General features: G+C 49.0%; 1 protein-coding gene across 1 annotated transcript; it reads left to right on the forward strand.

The window, feature by feature from the left end:
• Positions 1–13526: 13526 nt before the first annotated feature.
• Positions 13527–17051, forward strand: PRND (prion like protein doppel). The gene is made up of 2 exons (XM_004697853.2): positions 13527–13580; positions 16124–17051. Exon 2 carries the CDS (start codon positions 16135–16137, stop codon positions 16681–16683), a length of 549 nt encoding a protein of 182 aa, XP_004697910.1. The 5' UTR covers positions 13527–13580; positions 16124–16134; the 3' UTR covers positions 16684–17051.
• The last annotated feature ends 675 nt before the right edge of the window (positions 17052–17726 follow it).

A 17726-nucleotide genomic window follows, 5' to 3' on the forward strand; every position in this document is an offset into this window, starting at 1 on the left:
ATCCTCACCTGCCTGCAATACCCAGCCTCCTACTCTTTTTGTTTTGCTTTGTTTTATTTTCCCTAGGTTTTCGCTGAAAGCCCCAGGTGCAGATCAACACCTCCTCTCCACTCTGGGAATCTTCACCTGGTACATACTGTCTTCGACTGTGAGCCAGGGGCTGTTTCACAGACCACAAATATTCGCGATTACAGCTCCGTGGCATCCTCCTCACCCCCAGGTCTAACTTCAAAGGTGTATTCAAACTCACCATGAAGCCTCGCTTAGAGACACTCACTCCTGAGACACCTCCATCCCTTTCCTCCTGCTGTTCCCCCCACTTACAGGGTGCCCTTCCCCACCTGGCAAACGCCTGTTGATTCATCAAGACCTAGCTGAAATGTTTGTGCTGACCAAAGACCCCATTACCAGTCAGGTGAAGCCAATGGACTCCGCCAAGAACAATGCTTTTATGTGTATATAAAAAAATATATATATACAGATATATTAACAGGAAGCCAATAATACGGAACTGTAGTTATCATGCTATTTTAATGCTCATTAAATTTCTCATTTAAAATACACTAAGTAAGAGCTACTTGTGGCGTTGTGGGTACCTGGTGGGCTGCTGATCACAAAGTCCAGAGAGAGGTGCGAATTCACCAGATGCTCAGAGGAGAACAAGGCAGGCTGTATATATTCCTGTACTTGAGAGGAACTCCCATCATCCTTGTGTCTCAAAAGAACAAACGTTTCTGTCTTGGAAGCAGCAGACAGAAAGCTCCTTAGAAACGAGGATGGTGAGATTTGGTCTCACGGACCTTGAACATGTTGTCAGCAAAGACCAGCCCCTGGAGGACACGGTGCTCGGTGAAGGAACAGGGCCACGATAAAGAGGAGAGTCCTCCCCACGGTGGACTGACCCCATGGCTGCAGCAATGGCTCCCACAGAAGGACAATTGTGAGGATGGTGCAGGACCAGGTGGTGCTTCAGTCTGTTGTGTATACACTCCCTTTGAGTAGCAACAACTTGCTCCTGGGAAGGTTCACGGGGTGGGAAGATCTACTGCAGGGTCCCTGTGAATTGGACGCCATGCCATGACAACAGGTTTTCTTGGGGGTGGGGGTGAGGGAGGTAAACAAGGACCATCATTTTTCAGTGGCGAATGTGAATGTCATTTTTACAATACTGCAACATCTGGAAACAGGGTGACTCACTTGTCCCAATTTGCCCTAGAGTTACTTGGTCTTAGCAAATGAGTGTCCTGGGAACTCCCTCAAGCCCTGGCTCCTGCAATGGGTGATCGATCACCTTACAGGTGACACAAAGGCATCTCTTACATACTCTATGGTGATGAAGTCTCAGGTACAGCTGCCGCTGCTCTGAGTTGTGGTCTGCATCCGTCATGTAGGAAAAGCTATCTTTCACGTAGACATTAGTAAAATCCTAACAACGATTTCCTTCCCATTCAAGTTCTGTTCTCTCCGAGAGTCTATCCAAGGGCAGCCCCCTTCCAGGTGAAGAACCCACACCGTGAGTGCAACAAAGTTAGACTAAGACCCTTCTAGCATCTTGGTACTTTGTCCTTCGCTTTATGACAACTGCCCCAGCTGTTTCCGTTCATTTAGACCACACAGCAAAAGCTTATCTGTCTGACACCTTTCTCTCACGTTTGCACGGAGAAGTCTCCCAGGCAGAAGAGCCAACACGCACTACAGTATTTGGAGAAGCGGCGCCCCCAGCTGGTAGGAATCTAGATTAGAGGTTTCCACTGGCGTCTCTGGCCATCCTGGTAGCTTATTTAGATACTACAATTTGGACAACTAATTACCACATTAACAGTTCAAAACCACCAGCTTCTCTGTAGAAGACAGATGGGGCTTTCTACGCACATAAAGAGGTACAGCCTCTCGCACAACATACTTCATAGACCACACCAGAAGGATTCGATGTAGGACCCTCACTAAACCAACTGGGCTTCATCAAACCTCACCCGCAGCAGATTTAAGAAACTGACATTATTTCCTTGGACTCAAGGCTGAAACACCTTAGACTGAGAAGAAGCAGGTGACAGCTACCCTAAGGATAGAGTCAGTGGTCATTGGACTTTGGTTCAGATTCTTTGCTTTGAGCGTGTCCAAGGAATGGTGACCCCAGACTACCGTATGTTTATATTTCAATCCCCTCCTTGCTTCCTTATGACATGTATTAGTCGGGTAGGCATGGTTCTGCCTCTGTAAATGAGTGCTATGGAAAGTTTTGTCCTATCACTAACCACAATTGTTCTTGTAAATAGTGTTCGGTCACTCAAGCATTTAATCTGTACAAGTCAACAATTCATTTTGCGGTCTGACGAGTCAGCCTATATATGTATCATTTCCTTTTCTCAACAGTGTTTTACATTCTATACCCTAGGTTAAATTAATGATACTATCAGTAGAATCACTGTATGCCCAGGGGGATGATTTATGATGTTCTCTATCATAAAATGATAATGGTGTCTCTAAAGTGAACCAGAAACATGCAGAAACCATAAATATGTGAATGGATTTGGGGCTATCACTTAATTCTAGTCCCAATTTAAGAACAAGAGTTCATATGACATGGTCCTACTCAACACTTGCCTTCATGAAGAGATCACTAAGTAGATGGATGCTAGAGCAAAGTGTGGTGAAGAAACCAGATGATGCCCTGCTATCAGACAGATTCATTTTCGGGGTCTTAAAGGTTTGTCTTCAAACAAGCAGCCATCTGAGGTGTCAACCAAGTCCACATGGAAGAAGCACACCATCCTGTGTGAACCAAGGATTGTAAATAATATAATCCAAATCCGAAGGAGGGAGTGGTATCAGAGCTAAAAATTGTGAATATTTAATTTGTAGAAGGCTATGGATGACAGTGGAAGCCCAAAGTTTGTAGGGTCCCCACAGGAATTAAACCTCTGGTAAATCTCTGCTGACCACAGTCCAGGGACTCATTAGCTTTGCATTCAGAAAGCATTGTAAAGTTCATTATGCCAGATGTAGTTAGGTTAAAATGTAACATGTTATCATTTGATCTCCCTTTTGAGGAATTTTAAAGTTGTTTCCATTTTTAATATTTTCTGCTTTTTTTTTCTATTGAGTTTCCCTGTTTGCTTTGGCATTATTGACTTTGTGTGGGATTTCTCCCAAGTTGTCTCCCCCAAATATATGCCAAACCCAAGATGCTGCTTGCTACTATACACTTGGAGGTCAACAAAAGTAGGTCAGAGGTTATTCTCCCTAAGGGTTATCAGCCATCCAGAGCAGGGGTGCTCAATACGTGGGTAGATCACATGGCGTTAAAAAAAATAGACGTAAGCCTATCATCAATCCCGTCACTTAATTGATTATACAGCACAGCCAATCAGATGCAACCTTAGGTGTCAAACGCATGCGCAAACCACTGTGCTAAGTGCAACAAAACTCACAAGCTAAGTTATCACCAATTTTTAAACCTTGGTTTTTTTCTCTTAAGCGTAAGAAAGGGTATTAAAATGAGTGGGGTAGCTGGACCAAGTAAGAAGACAAAAACGTGTCATTTTCATACGGAATGGGAGATTTTGACACTACAAGCCGACCTTCAGCTGAAGTCCAGAGCGCATGAACAGTTCTGGAACTTACTCGCAGAGGGAAAGTACCCAAACATGAGAAAATGTGCTACCTCCTTGACTGCATTATTTGGCTCTACTTATTTACGTGAGTCAGCCTGTTCCCACATAAAGATCATTAAGTTCAAGTGTCGTTCCACCATGACTGATGATCATTTGGAAGTGTGCTTGAGGCTGGCTGTCAGCAGCTACTGTCCGAACTATGCATCCCTGGCTCATTCCATTCAGTGCAAGTCATCGGAGTAAACTCAGGTCATGACAAAAATGTACATAGCTAATTGTGTTGTGTTGTGCAATATGGACTCATGAGGTTATGCAAGATACATCAACATACATTGTACATATAAACAATTCTCAATGCATTTATGAATAAATGTAATAAATAAAATATATGTTTTTCATTTTTGTAGTTGGTAGATCATTTTGACTTGATCATTTTATAAGTAGTTCACATGCTGAAAAAGTATGAGTACCCCTGATCTGGAGCAATCAGACTCTATAGTCTGTCCCACCCTAAGTAGGGCCCTCTCCCTTCTGATAAGGATAGTAAATTGTTTCCCTGAAGGAGAGCCCAGGGAGGTCAAGCCCACTCAAGGATGACCAAGGTTAGGCTGCCATATTGAGTCTAGGGTCCGCCCATCTTGTCACATATGTGCCCGTAGACCCTCCCCTTCCTATTGCATGTACATCCCTAGCTCATCCCCTTCCTGTCACGCTTATGCCTATTGTGCAGCCCCTGCCTGTGACGTGTGTGGTTACCTGTAATCACACCCCTAAGTATATATGGGCCTTGGCCAGAAATAAACAGAAACTCCTCCTTCCCTCTTTGCCCACGCTGTGCTTGGACCTGGCTGGTGAGATCATGGCCGTCCAGGAGGTGAGCGTGCTACCATGAAATGTGTCTAATGCCTTCATTTTACTCTCTCCCCTAACTCTCCTATTTCTCTATGACTTTACCATAATATTTATATATTTTAACCATACAATTGTACTTACTGGACCAGTGATAGTGTGAGGGGCTGACTTCCCTCACAGCTTTGTTTATGTTTTGTATGATTTTCTGCATATGAAATCTAGGATATGTAAATCTATAGGGACAAGAACTGGATCCACAATTACCTAGGGTGTGGCAGGGGAGGCTAGGGGAAATGGGGAATTAACAACGAACAGGGGATGAAAATGTTCTGAGATTGATAGCGGTGGAGATTGCACAAGTCTGTTTAATACAATTGAACAATTAAATTATATGATATGTGAATCACATGTCAATAAAACTATTTTTAAAAAGGAGTTACAGCCTTGGAAACCCACAGGGGCAGTTCTACTCTGTCTTACTGAGTCCCTGTGCTAGTCCAGGTAGACTAGAGAAACAAATCCAGAGACAAATGTGTGTAATAGAGAACTTTGTATCAAAGAGTAATAGGAAATCATCCCAGCCCAGTCCAGATGAAGTCCATAAGTCTTATATTAGCCCATATGTCCAACACCAGTGTATAAATTCTTCTTCAGATGCACACAACACATGCAATGACATCGAATGCAAGGAGATCACAGGCAAGTGGGTGGAAAGTCTTGTGGATCTAATGGTGGTGGAAGCATCTCAGCACTGGCAGGGGTCTCCACATGGCTGCTTGAGCTTCCAGGCTCTGGCTCCATCAGCGTACCTCTGTGTGGCTTAGAGAGCGTGTCTGGCCTCCAGTGAGCTATTTCTCTATGTTGCGCCTCCCAATGAGATCATCAAGCTGCAACCTGATTGACAGGCTGGACTCCATCCCTTCACAATTTGACAGGACATTATGTAACTGCCACAGTCCCTATGAGTCAGCATCAATTTGATGGCAGTGAGTTTCTTGGTTATACTAAAGCTATGACCCAGCATTTTCCCTCCTGAGTATGTACTCAACATAAATAAAGCCATGGTATTTTCAATCACCGCATATGCATGTGAAAGTTGGACACTGAATAAGGAAAACGGAAGAGGAATCAGTGCCTTTGAATTATGGTGCTGGCTAAGAGTGTAGAGAGAACCATGGCCTGCCAAAGGAAGAACAAAAAATCCTTTCTTGGTACAGCCAGAAAGCTCCTTAGAGGCAAGGATGGAGAGACTGTCTCACATACTTCAGGCATATCGTCAGGAGAGACCAGTCCTTGGAGAGGGACATCTGTTTGGGATCAGAGTGGTGAAAAGAGGAAGGTCCCCGACAAGATGAACTGACACAGGGGCTGCACCAATGGGTTCAAGCCTCAGAACAACTGTGAGGACGGCCCAGGACCAGCCAGTGATCCATTCTGCGGTACACAGGGTCGCTGTGAGCCAGAACCCACGCACCGACTGTGGGATACAAAAGACATTTCCCCGGCTTTGTCTCCCCCAAAGATATGCCAAACATTAGCGGCTGTTTGCCAGCACATGGTGGGAGGTCAGATGCTTAGAGATATTCTCCCCAAAGGCATTCAGCCATCAGTCTGGTCCACTGTAGGTGGGGCTCACACCCTACTGATTAGTCTAGTAACTGTTTCTATGGAGAGCCAGAGAACAGGGCAAACCTGCTCAGTGACATCCAAAGTTAGGCTGCTATCCTGAATCTAGGATCCACTCATCTTGTCCCATGTGTGCCCCCAATCCCTCCCCTTCCTATTGCATGTATACCCCTAGATCGTCCCCTTCCCATTACTATATTACCTATAACACAACCCCTTCCTGTGATGCATGTCTTTACCTGTAATTAGGGGGCTTGCACACCCCCAAAAGGATATATAAGCTTAGGTTAGTAATAAACTGGTCTTGCTCGCTCCTGCAATTCCCACCTTCCACATCCTCACGTGGACCACCGAGCAGGGCTGAGGTGAGCATGCTACCATGAAATGTGGCCGACTCCTTTATTTCACTCTCTCTTCTATCTGTCTTATTATCTATGACTTTCTTATCATCTTTACTTATTATCGCTGTACAATGGCGCCTGCCAGGCCTGTGATGATTTGTTAGGGGCTGGCTACCCTGACAGCCGACGGCAAACAACAACAAATAAATACATATGTTCACCAGAGAGGTTCACAAGAACATTACCTCGGCTTTAGTCATAATAAAATAGGAATAGTGCAAGTGTTTGTCGTCTAATCATACAATTTAAAGTGATCCAGGAATTAGACCTGGGAAATAGCAACTGTGAACAGTAACATCTTTGAATCTCACAAACATGATGTTGAGCAGAAGCAGCCAGCCGCAGAGGACATATTGCATGAGTCCTAGATATAAAATACTAACGAATGGTTGTATATTGGTTGCATATAACCTGGGATTTTAAAAGTTGAGACCATGTGTTCCATCACGAAGTGTGATGCCAGCAGGTGACCTGAGAAACTTCTGAACCATTGGGAATAACCTGCTAGTTACACAGGAATGTCCAATTTGTGAACATGTATTCAATTGTGCACCCAGGATGTGTATATAATTCATCCTTTTCATTTTTCATTCAAATAGAGACTTCAAATCATCATGACTTCACCAAATTCATGGCCATCAAGTCAATTCTGACTCTCAGAGACCCTAGAAGACAGAGCAGACCTACCCCTGTGGGTTTCTAAGGCTGTCAATCTTCACGGGAGCAGAAAGCCTCAACTATCTCCCTCAGAGTGGCTGGTGAATTCGAACTACAGTACTGACCTTGCAGTTAAGCAGCCCAATGTGTAGCGCACAGCACAGCCACTGTCTGTCAGTGGAAGTTTGCATGTTGCTAGGCTGAGCTCGGTTCATCGGTGCTTCCACACTAAGACAGGCGAGGAAGAAAGGCCTGGAGACGGACTTCTGAAAAGCAGCCAGGGAAAGTGCCCGTGGCTCACCATAGTCCACTCCGCATGGACGGCGCGGGACCAGGTGACGCCTTATCCCATCGTGGGTGAGGTCACCGGACCACCTTAACAATTGAGTTTTGTTTTGTTTTGTCAAAGGTGAGCCCGTCACGAATATTCTACGAATCTTTTTGCATAGGAGGTTCGTGAAAGATAAGAAAGAGCAGCCACAATAAAAATGGATATTTTTAATTATGATCGAATTTGTTCATGGGTATCTAAGTGTGTGCATATGAATGACCTCATTATTTTTTCAAAGCATCTTGTGAGACATCAAATAAGAACAGAGAAAACGAAGGTTTTGCTTTTTTTCTTGGACAGTCTGTGTGCGGACAGTTCTGCTGCAACAGAATCACTTTTTAACGTTTCTGTTCTCATCTCCTACAAGCTCTACGGATTAGGAAGACCGGAGAAGAATTGACGCTTTGGAGTTACGCAGCTGGTGGAGAATATTGAAAGTACCACGACAAAGACTTGGAAGAAGTCCAGCCACAGTGCTCCCTGGTAGTGAGGACGGTGAGACCTCATCTCACATACTTTGAATCGCCCCTGAAGGGACGTCAAGCCTGGGCGAGGGCCAGAGAACCCTGGATGAGACGGATGGACACAGTCGCTGCGACAGTGGCCTCCAGCAGAAGACCAATGGAAAGGGTGGCCCAGGACCGGGCGGCGTTTTGTTCTGTTGTACACGAGGCTGCTGTGAGCCAGAACGGACTCGATGCCCCTGACAAGGTGGGTGGTCTCGGGATGTATATAGCCTATTGTAGATGATACTTCTCCCCACCCTCCATTGTTTGTTCCAGTTTGCTTGTCTCTGCCACTCTCCGCATGAATTCCACCTGCCTGATGGTGCTTCCATCTGTCTCCTGGCTGAAGGCGATCTGTCAACCCCTGGCACCAATCCCACAGCCTTAGCCAGCTGCCTTCACACCTGTAAAGCCATCATTCACATTTCTGGCAGGTGAGTCATGAGCAAGTCTGTGCAGACCTGTGCATTTGAAGCTGCTGGTCAGGTTTAACTTACTGCTTTGTATAGACTTCTGCCTCACCAACAGGGCTGGGCAACCAGCTTTGAATTACCCAGTGGGTGAGGTTTCCTTACTGGTCTGTCAAAACTGATTTCCCATGTTTGTCGCCACTTCAACGATTCTGCTCCTAGGTCAGACTGGCGTTGGTTTCTCTCGAAGTCCCACAGCACCTTCCTTAAAACCAAAGCCCTGTTCATTTAAAATCCCTTCCCAGATAACCCGGTGAGAAACATGTGACACTCGGATTGCTCACTAAACACAAGTCCCTGCTTATCTTCAAAGCCAGTGCTGGGGGGCCGATTTGGGCTCACAGAGAGCCTACAGCGCAGAGTTGAACTGCCCCCCCCCCACCGTGGGGTTCCGAGACTGCAAATCTTTACAGGCGTAGACAGCCTCTCCTTTCTCCCATGGAGCTGCTGGGCCATTCAAACTGCTGCCCTTGCAGTGAGCAGCCCCAATTCTATGCCAGCAGGGCTCCAGGATTCCTGGTGAATGTACCCACCCAGGCTGTGCCCAAGCCGGTTCTTCAGCAGCAGCCCGAACACGGGGGATGCTGCGGTGACGCTCTGATGAGAACACTGGTTCTTGGGGTGGACTTCCACCTCCTCCCAAGACACCCTGGCAATCCCCCTGTGAGCCTCTGAGATGGAAGCTGGGGCGCTCTTGGGAACTGCCTGCAGAGGAGTAGTGGGATGGAGCTTAGAACCTGCCACTCCCGCTCTCACCCGCTCTCTAAAGCCACGCAGGAATCATGCCCAGGGGCTTTCTGCTCCCACACAAAAGCTGTCCCCTCTCACCCCACCAGCAAACACCACCCTCCCCTTCCAGGGAAGGCCTTTCTCCTTTTGGACATTTTTGTCTTTATCAGGGAAAGTCTATTTCAGATCAAATTGTCAGGTTAATTTCAGTATTATTATTATTTAGATAAGACATCAGAGACGAAGAAAATAGCAGAGAGGATGCATGAGAAACTTCAAAATGGCGGCCCAGCCTGTCCTGGATTGTGCACTTTCAGCCTGTACTTCTACCCCTCCCAGCCCTCTCCTTTCTGGACAATCTTGACAGACAGGTCGTCTTTTGAGAGCTTTTCTTGTGAGTTAGGTGGAGGTTCACAGAGTAGATCCTAGTTTTACATGTAACCATTGGCACACTCTATCACTCACTCATCCATGGCGATCCCCTCAATGGACCAGCCCCTGTCCCACTTCCTGTTTCCTGTTTCCTCTCCTCCTTCTTTCCTGGCCCTCTGAACTTTGTCTTTGGGTAAATGCTGCCCCCCTTCTGATCTTCAGTGGTTGATCATTCTAGCACAGGGCTAAGTTCAATTCCAGACCAAAGGGGGAAGGGTCTCCAATGTATCATCTTAAAGCACAGGCTTCAGCTACCCATCCTACACCTTCAGGGGCCTGCGATCCTCTCGCTTATAAATGTTCTACTCCATAAACACTAAGCGATGTCTGAGACACAGAACTGCCTTCTGTGATCCCCAATAGACCAGGACAAGAGTCCTCTCCTCCTTCCTCTCCCCGCTGCTGCTCACATACGCCTGAATCACCCCAAGAGCCAGACTCTGAACACTAACTGTCTGACCAGGGCAGAGCTGGGACCATGCTGTGAGCTTGTGTTTCCTTTCTAGACAACTGTATGTCACAGACGAAGCCCCAGTGGCATCGTGGGTTGCCCATGGGTCAGCCGTTTGAAACCATTTTAAGCCTCTGTGGGAGAAAGATGAAGCTTCTGACCCCCATAAAGGTTGACAGCCCTGAATTATTGAATTGTATGCTATGTGGCTTATGTGCCAATCAAACTGTATGAGAAAACAGATGTATGGTCTTGGAAACCCAGGGGCAGTTCTACCCTATCGCATAGGGGTGCTCTGAGTCAGGATGGACTCAATGACAATGAGCTTGTTTGTTCTTGTTGGTATGTCACAAAGTTTCAGCTACCACATAATGGGTCTTCACCAAGCTGCCCTTGATTCAAAACAAACAAAGTAAGTTCCCACTGTATAATGGTTGTCGAATTTTGACTTGTTGCTTTTATACATCCCAGTCTACTGAGGTTTGCTGTGCTTGGCTTGCCCTCTGGCACACAGCCTACCTTGGCAGCTTGGCCCCAGAAGCAGTTCTGATAACACTGTCCTTGTCCTGATCATGGGTACACAAGAGTGTCAGGAGGCAACATGAGCTGCCTGGATTCCCACCCAACATGCCTGGAAGACACGGTACTAGGTGCAGGGCCAACAGGTGGGAATGAAGCACTAATGTGTCCTTTAACTTGTGTGCTCAAACACATGAACAACATGACACCCCACTGGCAGCCATGGTAGCCTGCGTGCTGCGGGCAGCCACAGAGAGGACGTCCACATTGTACTTGGGGAGCGAAGAATCCGATAACTGTAGAGGAAGGTGACTTAGACGATTTGCACAAAGAGATGTCATAGAATCAAAGTCCCCCGCAGATAAGTATAACCCAGCAAGTCTACTTCCTGGTATGGGCACACAGAAATGTGATGATACAGTCACTAAACGCCAAGGCTCATGACAGCAAGGACATCAAGAGCCTCAACCAGAAGTCACACAAATGCCCACCAAGCAGGCAATGAATGGATCAGGACTTTGGGAGTGCTCGCTGAAGAGAATGAGCCATCTGTAACGGCACACACACACACCACATGGCTGAAGCTCACCAATGTAACTTGAACAGAAGGGGCCAGACACCAAAGATTACATTCAGTCTAATTCTAGGCCAAACAACCTGTAGAAGAAAGAGGACCTTGGCTACTTGTGGGGGAAGTGGGCTCGTGAACTGACAGGGCCAAGGGAAGGCTTTGGGCATGTTGCATTGTCTGTCTTGAACCTGGGTGTGAGAGAGAGAGCGCATCATACAATACCCTTAGGATAAGGCACGTTATCCCAAGGACCCATGTGTGCATCCAGAACTCCACCTATTAACCAACTTCATTCTCTCTCGATGCCAACTCATAGCAACACTATAGGACAGAGTAGAACGCCTGAGAGATTCTGAGACCGTAATGCTTCACAGGAGTAGATAATCTCTTCTTCCTGTGGAGCAGCTGGCCGGTGATTTGAATGCTGACCTTGGGGTTCGCACCCCAAGGCCACCAGGGCTCAAGTCCATACATTCAGCCTGAAGGCCATACATTCAGCTGCAATAGCTCATGAGCCATTGTCCCATGGTGCACACAGCCCTGTGTTAGCAATTCATCCTGTTTTCTCACACATGTATCCCCCGGCGATCATCCATTCCAGAAAGCACAGTTCACTCTGCCCTGGCCTCTCTGTTGCTGTGTCAAATCCACGCTCTCACACTAAGTCCTCGGTTGTTTCCTCGGGGCAAAGGGTGGGGGATGGGAGGGCACTGGTGCCAGGCAGGATTGGAGCAGGCCTTCCCTCCCTCTGTGAACCATTTTCTTGTTTCGCTTGCCACTGTCAGAGCTCTGCCAGCTGTCCTGCGCAGTGACAGTCGTCCACGCTCCTCGGGGCCAGGCTTTGTTCGGGGACAAGCGGAATCTGTGGTCCCATCAGCTCTAACCAACCTCCCACCTCCCTCCCTGGGCAAAGCGATGCCGGGAAACCCTCACCTTGGGAGGCGGCAGGGAGTGGGGAGAGGGCAGGGTAGACGGGCACACCGCGTTCTGAACCGGGCGATGGACCCACAGAGGCGGCTCGGCCCCACTGGCTGGTGACCTTGAGCCTATCTGGGTCCCATGACACCGCGATTGGAAGGAGCGGGATGGACCAGAGAATCTGGGTTGTCTCCACGATAAACAACCCGAGCGCTCCCTCACGAGGACCACAAACATCTAATGAACAAAATCGTACTGACTCCTGCCTCTGGGTAATGAAATATTGGGCGTTTTTTTTTTCTTCTTTGTGCAACTTGTCTACCAGTAGGTTCCCGTGCCTGCCATGTGCACGTGGGCGTACGAATTCAGCAAGCGCAGGATGTGATTCTAAAAGGAATATGAGAACCTAACCCAATAAACCGATACATACACACAGAGAGAGAGAGAGAGGAGGCCCTATATTCAAAAACAGCACGGAAGCGCTAAGCCCCCACCCCCACCCTGCTATCCGTTCCTTCTGGAAAACTCTTTGTAAATTCTTCTCTCGCCATCTGCTGGTCATCCCCGGATCAGCCACTCAATTCCTAGAGGACGGAGTCGGGCTGCTTCCTATGGCTTCAGGAGCCTGCAACTCTTTGCTGACCGCTTCATCGTTCTCCCTGGGGCGGGCTGGTGGGTGTGAACAGCTCAGCAGCCCAGCACTTAAGCCACCGTGGCACCAGGGTTCCTGGAGGCCCAGGATCGTCACCCCATAAATACGTGCATTCCCTCTGGCCATGTAAACCTCTCGGGAAGGCTGGCACTGCAGCGTGTCCTCAGGCCTCCCGCAGAGGGACAGGCCCTCCTAGGAGACCCTTCTCAGTCCCAGCATCTCTGTCTCTGGACCCCGCCCCCCACATTTCCAAATCTTTGGGTTCATTCAGTCCTTCAGGGATTCCCACCTTGGCCTGAGTCGCTCTGCCTAGCAGGAGGCCCTCCTTTACCTGTCCCGTCCACAGTAGCCCTCTGCACCTGCCCCATGAAAGCGCACCCCTCGCTCTTTGTGGGCCCCTGCCGCTGGATGGCCTTTTCCCAGAGTGACCCTCCTCACAGAGGCTGTCTGGGGCTGGTGTGGGGGTGCAGGACAGTATGCAGGTCCAGGAGGACTTGTTTAAGCCACTTTCCGTTGCAGGTATGCACGAGAAAGAACTTCTTTCCAACTGGTCAGAAACCATTCCTCTAAGGTCCCTCCCAAGCCTTTCTGAACTTCAAAGAGATCTTTAAGTGGTCTTTGTTGGTAAGGAATATAAGCCGCTCCCTCCTGCTGGGGCAACGGAGCAGCCCGGGAACTTGTGATTGGTCCTGCACGGGAGGGGAGGCTAGCCATATTTGGAGAGCAGCCGGCAGGCCACCTCCCCCTGCAGCTCCTATATAGCCGGGCAGGCGCTGGCCAGAGAGAGGCTGTGCTGGAGGTGAGCGCCAGCTGGTGGTTTCTGAGACAAGTGCGCCGTGCTGCAAGCCTAGGTACGTGGGGAGGCAGTGCTGTGCAACTGATTCTGGGGGCAGTTCTAGTCAGGTCTCTACCCTAGAGTGCAAATCATACAGAGTTCTTTACTCTCATTTTGGGGGATGGGTCTCAAGTTGGGGAAGATTTGTAAAAGTGTTTAGGCATCACTGGTCTAATATGTATGTGTATATACATATCATATTAGGGTCGGTTGATTGGGATTCTATTTTGCTTTCCAGTCCTTGCCTATAAGAACCAATTTATTTGGCAAGGTCTTTGTGTTATTTTACGTGGCTAGCCCATCATGAGGAGCTCTGGGACCTAGCATAACGTTGAGCTGTTAACCACAAGATCAGTGATTCGAGCCCACCAGCCTCTCAGTGCAAGAAAGACGAGGCTGTCTACGCCTATAAAGATTTAAAGCCTTGGAAACCCCATGGAGCAAATGCACTCTGTCCCATAGGGTCGCTGTGAGTCAGAATTGGCTTGCTGGCAGCAAAAGCCTGTAATGAACTATTATGTTATTATTCCTATTGAAGATGTCTTCCACCAAGAGGTATGGGGTGTGGGGCTCTACTTAGGAGATTAAGGAATGCTTGCTGCACACTTTGGAAAAAGCCAGGGTGAACTCACAGTGATTAGTGGGGTGGGGGTGGGGTGAAAGTCTGGGGATGCCCACAGCCAAGGAAAGTCAGGGGAAGCCTTTGGATGCTTCCAGAAGATCAGACATGGGCCGGGCTGTATTGTATCTTTTTTTTCTACCTATTTGCCAGTGTCTCACTATCCTTGAACATTCAAAAAGACATATACAAAATAAATGCCTTCAAGAATGCTGCAGATGGATAAGGGGAGAGGCTATTGGGAGCTAAGTAAGCGAAGCTTTCTCCCAGCTAGAGCATCCTGTGGATTCAGAGCCTAAGCATGCTCCACTGTAGCAACTCTTTCTGTGTCCCAGACTCTCAGGACAAAGGTCCAGGTGCTGCAATGCCCTGGACATGTGACCCTGGGCGGCAGCTGTCTACAATAGCTATTGTCGTTTTAGAAGTTAGATGTGAACAAGTAAGGTGTGGGTATGTGGGGGAGGTTGGGGGGGGGGGGCTTAGTGCTAGTCCAGATCCATCTGTCCCCCTTCATCTCATTGCCTCTGAATGCCTCCTGCATTTGTTCTCTGTTCCGGGGCCATCGGGTCTGCCCTTCCTACTCAGCGAGTCAGAAGTGTGGGCACCGGCCCTTGACAGCCCCAAACTAGCACTGAGGCCCTGGGGAGGTGGGTCGTGGGGACCACCTCAGCCAGAGCTGGGCTTAACTTTGCCGCCCACAATTACACATGTACCCAGGGCAAGTGACTTACATTCTCTGAATGCCAATACCACTTGAACTTATAAAATAGTGACAAGAGTGGATCTACCCCGTGTGGGAAGTAAATTAGGCACAGTCAGGGAAAGATTTAATGCAATGGCTGACAGGTAGTAGTAAGTGCTCAGCTCTGGGGGTGGGGACCAGGGGTTTTGGGGTGAGAGGAGACTGAAAAGGATGCCTGTAACACATCTTGACAGAACCTGGGGAAGGCAGGGGCCTACTAATCATCGATCTATCGATCTATCTATCTCTGCCTCCGTTTTCCTATCTCCATCTTTCTGTCTCTCTCCCACCCTCCATTCCTAACGTCCTGTAGGATCAGCTTTGTGGATAGGAGAAGGTTCTGGGACAGTGGCAGCTCAGAATAATAGAAAAAATAGAGAGAGACGACCAAAAAGGCAATCGAGTATGAGAAAAAAAACCCTCAAGCATCTCACATGTGCTTTGTGCACGTTTCTGTGTGTACAGGGGGCTTCAACAAGTTAGTGGGGGGTGGGGGAGTTCCCCAACCATTTCATTCCATTTCCCCCCACAAACTGAAGTTCCCTCTCACTCAGAGTATTATTTAATGTAAAAGTTTTTCTATACATTAGGAAAAGATTTAAATAAATGGAAAGATTATGTATTTTTAAATCTATGCCCAGAAGCAACTCTTCGACTGTATTTTTCTCTGGGAACCGCTTGATTGGGGTGGGGGCTGATGAGTACGCAGGAAACCTACAGGGATCCAGTCTTTCTTCATTTATCTTCCCAGGGATATTCAAAGGCGTGTATAATTGCCAGTTACAGTTTCTTATCGGCCTGAGAAAGCCAGGTTCGCTGCCCAGCAGGGACATAATTCCCGGCAGCAGGGAAGCCACTTGAGTTAACCTCCTGCGCCCCAAGCATGGGAACGTTCGCGCCTGTGCTTTGGGGAAACCGCGGTGCAAATGCTTCACCTGCGCGACTGCTAATCAGAAGATTGGAGGACGTAGATCATTCACCAGGTGCAAGAAGAAAGGCCCCCTGATCCACCTCCCCCAGACCCAGCCCAGGAAGACGTTTCCGGAGGACAGTTCTGCCCCGGCCCACACGGGGTCCCCATGATCCCGTGCGGCCTCTGGGCTCTGTGCTTTGGGGGGAAATGGAACGGAGGGCGGGGAAGACTGGCTCACCACCAGGGAACGTGACCTTCAGGATGTCTTGCCCTTCTCTTTGGCAGATCCCCGCACCATGAGGAAGCATCTGGGAGCTGGGTGGTTGGCCCTCGCCTGCGTCCTGCTCTTCGGCCACCTCTCCGTGGTCCCGGCGAGGGGCATAAAGCACCGGATCAAGTGGAACCGCAAGACCTTGCCGAGCACCGCGCACGTCACCGAGGCCCGCGTCTCCGTGACGCGCCCGGGCGCCTTCGTCCGGCACGGCCAGAAGCTGGATGTCGACTTAGGCGCGGACGGCAACAGGTACTACGAGGCCCACTACTGGCAGTTCCCCGATGGCATCCACTACGACGGCTGCTCGGACGCCAACGTGACCAGGGAGATGCTGGTCACCCGCTGCATCAACGCCACCCAAGCGGCCAACCAGGCGGAGTTCTCGGCGCCGCCGCGGGACCAGCAGGACAGCCGGCTGCACCAGCGCGTCCTGTGGCGCCTCATCCGGGAGCTGTGCTCCGCCAAGCGCTGCGACTTCTGGCTGGAGGGGGCCGGGGCCTCCCGGGCCGGCCTGGACCAGCCGCCTGTGCTGCTGGGCCTGCTGGTTCTCCTCGGGCTCACAGTAAAATAAGCTGGCAGGTAGCCCTAGAGGTGGGAGCAGGTGAGCCAAAAAGAGTGCCTTGTCCCAGCTCAGTCACTCCCAGCCCCCAAACGCACTCATGTCTGAAAGGTACCACGGAGCAGTGAGCCATCCATCAGCACGACCCAGTTCACGCCCAGGTATCCACGCTAGTCTTTGTTCTATCTTTGGGCCTAGACGCTCGCCCAGAGCGCAAGGCGATGGCGCAGTCATCCCTGGACTCTCTGATCCTGGCCCACGGGGTTATGCAATCAATGTTTAGGGACTAGATACAAGAACTGTGTCCTGCCCTTCGCGAAACTCCCCAGCCAAGCCCTGGAGATGGGTGTTAAGAGGTGATGGAAGCTCGGGAAACAGAAAGTGACCAGGCTAGAAAGTGTCCGTCCGAGCCTGGGGTTCCGCCCTGACTTTGTCTGACCCCAGGGTTTCTACCCTGCCCATGCCCAGAGCTGTCACGCCATCGCCCAAATCCAAACAGGTCCCTAGGATGAAACTGCTGGTGCGCTCTGTGGATATGAATGGGAAGACCCGAGCCAGGTGCCCTTGAGCCTCTGTTTCCCAGAAGGGTCCTCTAAGTCCTCCATTGAACTTATTCAAAATAAGAACAAGGAATTACACTAAATATATATTAAAAAATAAAAACTCAGTAGAGGGCCCAAAATCATATTGTAAGAAAAGGCTGCCCACTCTCCTCTCCACCCCCACCCCCGCCCCAGATTCCCAGAACAGACTTCAGCTGAAGGGAGAGTTTCCACACACAACTTTTTCTCCCCACAAGCAGGGCGAGTGTCGGATGTTTCCGTCTCTGAAATATCCCATGTATTTACGTAAATAATTTTAGATGACATCTTTGCCTTCTCATGTTCCCTAATGTTCACGTTTTATGTACACACCTGAGTAACTTTAAATAGACCTCTCTTTTCACAAAGGTATTCACACCATCTGTCATTTCTTCCGGCAACAATGTTGAGGGTGGGGTGGGGGATATGGGGGTGGGTAGGAGGTGGGGGCACTTCTATAAACCACTTATCAAC

Source organism: Echinops telfairi, unplaced genomic scaffold (assembly GCF_000313985.2).
Source record: "Echinops telfairi isolate 266 unplaced genomic scaffold, ASM31398v2 ScPeMD7_5592;HRSCAF=6446, whole genome shotgun sequence".
Classification (NCBI taxonomy): Eukaryota; Metazoa; Chordata; class Mammalia; order Afrosoricida; family Tenrecidae; genus Echinops; species Echinops telfairi.

Bases quoted from the DNA above. Each gene is read 5' to 3' on its own strand.
- PRND (XM_004697853.2), top strand. From the start codon at position 16,135: ATGAGGAAGCATCTGGGAGCTGGGTGGTTGGCCCTCGCCTGCGTCCTG.